Source organism: Phyllopteryx taeniolatus, chromosome 8, assembly GCF_024500385.1.
Source record: "Phyllopteryx taeniolatus isolate TA_2022b chromosome 8, UOR_Ptae_1.2, whole genome shotgun sequence".
In the NCBI taxonomy this organism is placed as follows: domain Eukaryota; kingdom Metazoa; phylum Chordata; class Actinopteri; order Syngnathiformes; family Syngnathidae; genus Phyllopteryx; species Phyllopteryx taeniolatus.
This window is the reverse complement of record NC_084509.1, coordinates 9,822,510-9,829,158: the sequence shown is the minus strand read 5'-3', so window position 1 is coordinate 9,829,158 and position 6,649 is coordinate 9,822,510. Positions and strand designations below refer to the sequence as shown.

At 40.8% G+C, this 6,649-nt stretch overlaps 1 protein-coding gene across 2 annotated transcripts in view; it reads right to left on the bottom strand.

The window, feature by feature from the left end:
• Window positions 1-867: 867 nt before the first annotated feature.
• Window positions 868-6,649, bottom strand: part of zgc:77784 (uncharacterized protein LOC402947 homolog) — a 75,739-nt gene continuing 69,957 nt past the window's right edge. Inside the window, exons 20-25 of one of the 2 annotated variants that reach the window (XM_061782579.1) lie at window positions 5,950-6,085; window positions 3,999-4,282; window positions 3,783-3,899; window positions 3,037-3,165; window positions 2,775-2,881; window positions 868-1,439 (exon numbers count right to left, since the gene is read on the bottom strand). In XM_061782579.1, coding sequence (XP_061638563.1) covers window positions 1,428-1,439; window positions 2,775-2,881; window positions 3,037-3,165; window positions 3,783-3,899; window positions 3,999-4,282; window positions 5,950-6,085 — 785 coding nt within the window. In that variant the 3' untranslated portion in view covers window positions 868-1,427. The remainder of the gene's footprint in view (window positions 1,440-2,774; window positions 2,882-3,036; window positions 3,166-3,782; window positions 3,900-3,998; window positions 4,283-5,949; window positions 6,086-6,649) is intronic. The other variant, XM_061782580.1, reaches the window with a different exon arrangement.

Genomic DNA, 6,649 nt, shown 5'->3' with positions numbered 1-6,649 from the left:
AATTGTCTACAAATTAATATTTAAGAAAACAAAATTCAAAACATAATTCCAAATGTTTATTTATTTCACTAACAATTTTAACATTATGTATTTTTTCATGCCCTGCGATTGGCTGGCAACCAGTTCAGGGTGTACTCCGCCTCCTGCGCGATGATAGCTGTGAAAGGCTCCAGCACTCCCGCGATCCTTGTGAGGAGAAGCGGTTCAGAAAATGGATGGATGTATTTTTTCACATTAAATATTAAAACAGGAAGTCCATGTGTTAAATCTTCCATGAACAAATAATAATAAAATATCACTAGGGTCGCGGGCGTGCTGGAGCCCATCCCAGTATTTCATTGAAATTTCTTTTTTTATTTAAAAAATGTTTCATATTTATTGCTATTTATATTTCAAATGTGAATCCGTGTACACAATTGTCAATTAATTAACAAATACTTTTTTGTTCGTTTATTTCACAAACAGTAACATTTATTTATATAGTTTATATTTTAGAATTAATGTATTAAATTGTTTTCAAATTACCAAATGAATAATAAAATTAAAATGTTATTAGATATTTCCAAAATAATTCATTTCTTTATTTTGCAAACATATGTAATATATATTTATTTAAAATGGCAATCCAAAATAATATACATTTTAAATTTCCAATAAAAGCCACACAAAAAAGTGTTATTATAATAGTATATATTATTATAGTATTATTTCACAACCAATTTTAATATTTATTCTTTTATTTGTGGTTTTAGTCAGTTGTGAAGAAAATAGCTTGTGCTCACATCGGCCTGTTGTGTAATTCCCATTTGGGACATTAGTGGATGCTGTTGCATCCCAATAGTTTGATAGTTGCTTCAGTGGACAGAACGCATAGGTCAAGCCTGTGTGCGCGTGTTTGTGTGTGTGTGTGTGTGTGTGTGTGTGTGTGTGTGTGTGTGTGTGTGTGTGTGTGTGTGTGTGTGTGTGTGTGTGTGTGTGTGTGTGTGTGTGTGTGTGTGTGTGTGTGTGTGTGTGTGTGTGTGTGTGTGTGTGTGTGTGTGTGTGTGCGGTGAAATAGCAGCAGAGGATTACAAATGCAAATTGTGGCCTCTTGACTTTGGCACACAGTCAGTGGAAACACAAAATACACAAGTGCACACACACATGCGCACGCTTGTCATTGTATTGCAGACGTGCACAGTTTAATGATGGCTAATGATTAGCACAAGCTAATATGTACACTTTATTTATTTATTTATTTTTTTAAATAATCCAGGCTGACAAAACTGTGTAGGAATTGTGAAAGGATCCCATGGATTGAGTCTGGACAGTTTGGATGTGAAGTCTTTTTTTATTTTTATTTTATTTATTTATTTATTTATTTTTTTACACTTTTGTGTAAGAATCAATGGATGGCTCACAAAGACGGAACTGGAGAATGTGTGGGCTCACATGAGGTTCTGGAAGGAAACAAAAGTAACAAAGTAAAACTTATATGCAATACTTTATGTGGCTGGAAGCATGTGTTATACAGTAGAGCTGGCAATGGGGGTCAACAATACTTTTTTCTTGGTCCTTGTTGCTAGGCAGAAACTCAACAGAATTTGGGAATATTTTAGCTAGGTAGCTAGCGGGCACAGCAACAAATGTAATGAATAAGAATTCAACAGATTCTGTTTATTGGTCCTTGTTGCAGAAACCTGAAAAGTTAATTGCAATTTTAGGTAGCTCGCTAGGAGATGCAACAACATAGATCAAACAAATTGAACGCATTCTTTTTCCATGTTCTTGTTATAAGCAGAAATGTCAAGACTGAATTAAAATGTTAATTAGCTAGCAAGAGCTAAATTGTAACTCAACGTAATTGATCCCGTTTTCTCCCTGGTCCTTGTAACTAGTCAGAAACTTTAGAAGAAGTTTGAAGACATTTTTAGCCAGTAGACACAGCAACCTAGTGCCATATAATTAAACAAATCTGCTTCCTGGTCCGTGTTGCTAGGTAGAAATAATAACACTTAATTAAAGTCTCAGCTAGCTAGCTAGTAGACGCAACAATTCAGTTTGGCAGAATTGCTCAGATGTTTTTTCTTGATCCATGTGAGGCAGAAACGTCAACATTGATTTCAAATTTCTGCTGGCTACAACTAAACAGATTTGAACATTTTAGTTTGTCATCAGGTGCAGCATTGTTACTGGGCAGAAACATCATGATTTAACTAAATTGAAGTTAGCTAACAGGTGTAAAAATGTAGCTAAACAGAAGCGAAGCATTCTTTTTCCAGGTCTGGGACACAATTCAAGATTCAAATAAAATGGTAGCAAGTTAGCTAGCAGGCACAACAACATATACTGTATATATTCTTTTTATTTTCCTGGCCCTCATTGGTAGACAAACATCAAAATTGGATGATAATGTGAGCTAACTCGCAGGCGCAACAACGTAGAGAAGCTAATCAAACAGAATCTTGTTACTATGCGGAAAGTTTAGGTTAGCTAGGAGGCGCAACAATGTGGATAAAAAGAAATGTGATCATTCCTTTTACTGGTCCTTGTTTGTTGGAAACCTCAAGATTTAATTGAGATTGTCAGATAATAATGGAACAGATTATTTTACCTGATCCATGTTGTTGGCAGAAACCTTAAATGTGAGTTACAATTTTCGCTATTATGCTGTTTGTTGTTGTTGTTGTCAGGTAAGCATAACATAATAAGGAAATGACAGAACAATGTTTACATGAATTCCCCAATTGAGTCAGCGGTGTGTAGGGCTAGCGGCGAGGTGGTTAGCTCATTACCTGGACCCTCATGTGTCCAGAAGAAGCTGGAGATCTGGTAAAGACGCCACCGAGCGACCCGTAGACTGGCATCTGCTTGGACGACCCGTACTGGATTACATTCTCATCTGCAGATGATAAGCGGATCACTGGCTTGTATTTCTACACATATACAGTCTATAGGTTAAACCCTAAACCTATGTAATGGTCACCCCTGTCCTGATACAGGGATTTACATTAAGAGTCACCCAGCTGTTGTCTTGCTATGTTTACAGCCACCCACCCTGGGACGACCATTTTGTGGTTGCTCTTTGGTCGGTGGAGACATGATCGTCGCTTGTGAGAGTCACAACGTCGACTGGAGGCTGCAGGGAGTTCTCGGCCGACGGAGGGGCCGGAGGAGGGGGCAGCTCTGGGCCATGTGGGAAATAAACATTCGGCTAAGAAAACAGGCGCAAGGGTCTGAGCACTCAAGACAGATGGCCACTAAATATCTTTGTTGCTGTTTTAAATGAATTCTGAAGAGATGTTTTGGTCTCATCTGGTTTATTTGATAAGGCTTCTCTTTCATTATATTGCAGGCCTTTTGATTTTGAAAGCTAATTACAGAACACATTAGAAAACTGAGGATGAGCATGACAACTGCATGTTCAAACATTAATATAGTAAAATCAAAACAACTGCACAAAACACATCCATAAAGTGTCACTTATATATGTCAGCACTGATCTCTTCTTTTTAAAGGATTAGTAGGTGGATTTTCATACAAGGCTGCCTTGTTCCACACTGTCATGCTCTTTGACTGCCTTACAGTACTAGTTTTGCACATATATTTTTTAAAGTGGCTAGTTCGCTACATTAGCCTCAATTAGATACATTGGCCGACATTTTAGTGTCGTAGTGACGCTTAAGGAAGAGCTGGCAGACGGTTCATCATCAGTTCATTAGTTGCATGGAGAGCTAAAAAGAAATGCTTAAGTAGACACTAACTAAGCCAGAATGAAGACAATACTACAGTGTGCGTTATACCTGCTTGGCTGTGCGGCTCCCGTCTGAGTGCGCCATCCTTCGGGGCTTTTTTCTTGTTCCTGCATCTGTACGCCAGAGCTGCGGGGCTCAAATCGCAGACTGCGGCGGCAGATTGTCCTGACAAGAAAGCTTGTTTACCACCCTCGAGGATCGGAAGAGCATGAAAAATAAATAAGACATGATTTTTGGCTCACACGAGGCCCGATTCCAACTGACCTTTGTCGAGTCTGTCGCCCCTCAAGGTTTCCGTCCAGCGGCTGCGGCCGTGGTGCACCTCGGCGGTCTTGGTGAACAGATCCGGATTGGACTGGGAGAGTTGGGAGTGCTGACGGACCAGCAGGTCCACGTGCTGCGGCCGAGGACTGTCGCCAGGCTTCAGTGTGTCCCGCTGAGGGGAGGACGCGGCCGAGTGGGACGGCTGGAGGGCGGCGGAAGGCTCGTCCATCAGATAGGTTCTGGCGGGCAGCGGGGGACACCAGCTGTCATCTTCATCCCCGGAGCTACAAGACCACAAGGATGAGACACAGCAGCAGGAGCGGGCGTCTTAAAGGCAAGGGCTGAATATTCAAAATATCTAACAAGTGCCTTTTTTGCTTGTTTATCTGGGTTCGTTCATTAATTCAAGCAGCAATGCAAACAGATTACAATATATTACAACTGAATTTTGGCAATAAACTGGATTGCACATGTTTTCACCTACTACTGTACTGGTACAGACAGTTGGTGGACAAGCCTGGGCACCTATTGTGTTTTCTTGGCCTGAGCATACAGTAGGTGGTATAACGTTTTTGTCACGGTGACATGTTATGACCTACTTTACTGGTTCCCCAGCTATATCCTGATTCACCTACAGCGGCCCCCGTACAATGGCAGGATCAAACAATTTTGATCTGATACTTGCTAGCTGTAAATAAAGTTCTCTTTGTTCACTGAGCTTGTATCAGCGGAGTCTTCCTTCAACCTCACCGCTTTACCATCATCATCAACCCCAGGAAGGAGAAGGGCCTTACATTTTTTTTTTTACCATGGTGTAGATTATGTGATTGTTTATCAATTAAATCCCTGCTATATCGTTTAAATATGTGGTTTATAGCGTTTTTGTTTTTGTTTTGTTTTGTTTGTTTTTATTAGCTTTTTACAGTATGAGGGTGGAGTAACTTCTGTAACGAAATATCTACAGTATAACTTGGTGGTCGGCAAACATTTCCTTACTGTTGCTTTAATTTCAAAGTAATGTACCAGGAGCACTTTTGTGACTAACATTGCCAGTGCCAAGAGGCTCAATTAAATGACGGACATGTCAGTGCAAAACGCAAGGAGCTAATTCATGATGTCAGATTGCGGCTAATGCCATCAGAAAAGACACGGCACGGTCAGAGCAGCCCATGCCGTTATGTCTGCAATCCAACCTGTCACAAGCGGTTAGAGGAGACGCACAACACTCCGGAACCACAGAGCGCCGCCTGCAGACACCACTGCATGTTCATTTGCTAAAGCCACACTCACTCCAAAGTTTGCTTTGAGTAGTTAGTCACAGAGCTGTTGTGATCTTAAACGAGACTTAAGCATTTTTACCCACGATTTACAGTAAAACAGTTCTGAGGTTTATGAATCACATATCTGTGACACGCTTGGAATCAGCCTGTTTTAAGGGGCCGGGCCCATCTAATGCAAGACCAGACCTCATTTTGCCCTTTATAGTGTTGGGCCAATGGTGAGACTGGCTTTACCTACTACAATGATGATCGGGGGCAGAGCCTGACCTTTGCTCTCGTCATCTCCTCGTCATGCCTGTATATGTTGTTGGCACATATAGATGAGCAAAAATATATTATTTGTGGTACAGTGTTCCTCTGCATGTTTATCAATTGTGCCTTCATGTCATGGGTGGAAAAACCTGTTGTGGGGGTGGTTATTTTGTTAATTAGCCTCATTGTTACACAACAGTAGGGCTGAAGTGCAGAACGGGTAGCTCACAGACACATTTTCAGAAACGTTTCAGATAACTAAAGATTTCCTTTGTTTAATTTCACACTTGATGAGTGGGCAAACCCTCTAGGGACTCATCTATTTGTACACAAGCAATTAAAAAGTAAATTTTCCAAAATACTGTACTGTATGTCCTCTTCCTTTCAAGTAGGAAGGAGATGGTTGACAGTCGTCTTACCTGCGCTGCTCCGCGCCGTTACACTCTGAGCGACATCCATCCTTATTGGCCGGAAGAGGACGAGACAACACGTCCACCCATTTGAGGGTAGTCGGCGTGCACACCGACCCGGTGGATCTCTGCTTGATCAGTTTATCTATCAAGAGCACATGGGAAATCATGGCAACATGCTTCAGTGAACAGTCTACTTGCTCAACCTGTCAGGACATGAAGGACATTCTTCTCATTATGACTTTTTTTTTTTGTCTTCAAGGACCTTTAAAGAGTCCTGTAAAGATGGAGATGTGTTTATTCAACAATTGAATGTACATTGCTGCCTTGAGATACAAGTGGCCTGACTTATACAATGAGTCTTTGGAGGTAAGAGCTGTCGTCTGGCCGGAAGAAAAAAGAGAGATACGAGCGGTGGAAAGTGGCAGTGAACACAACTCACTTCACAACAAGCAGCAGTTTGAAAATGAGCAATTCTTCAAAAAAAGAGGCTTCAAGCAGTCTGCTGTCAAACTAGACAACTACGCAATGTGTTGATAAAACAACCACATAGTTTTGCCTTAAGAAAGTCCGTTTACCTTAATGCTGACAAGCAAAGCAAAATGCCATAGACAGGCTAACAAATTGCATCTGTGTCACGGTGTTATAACCCTTTAAGAAACTGATCTTTGAACACAAACAGTGCGACAACACATGTGGACAGATATTA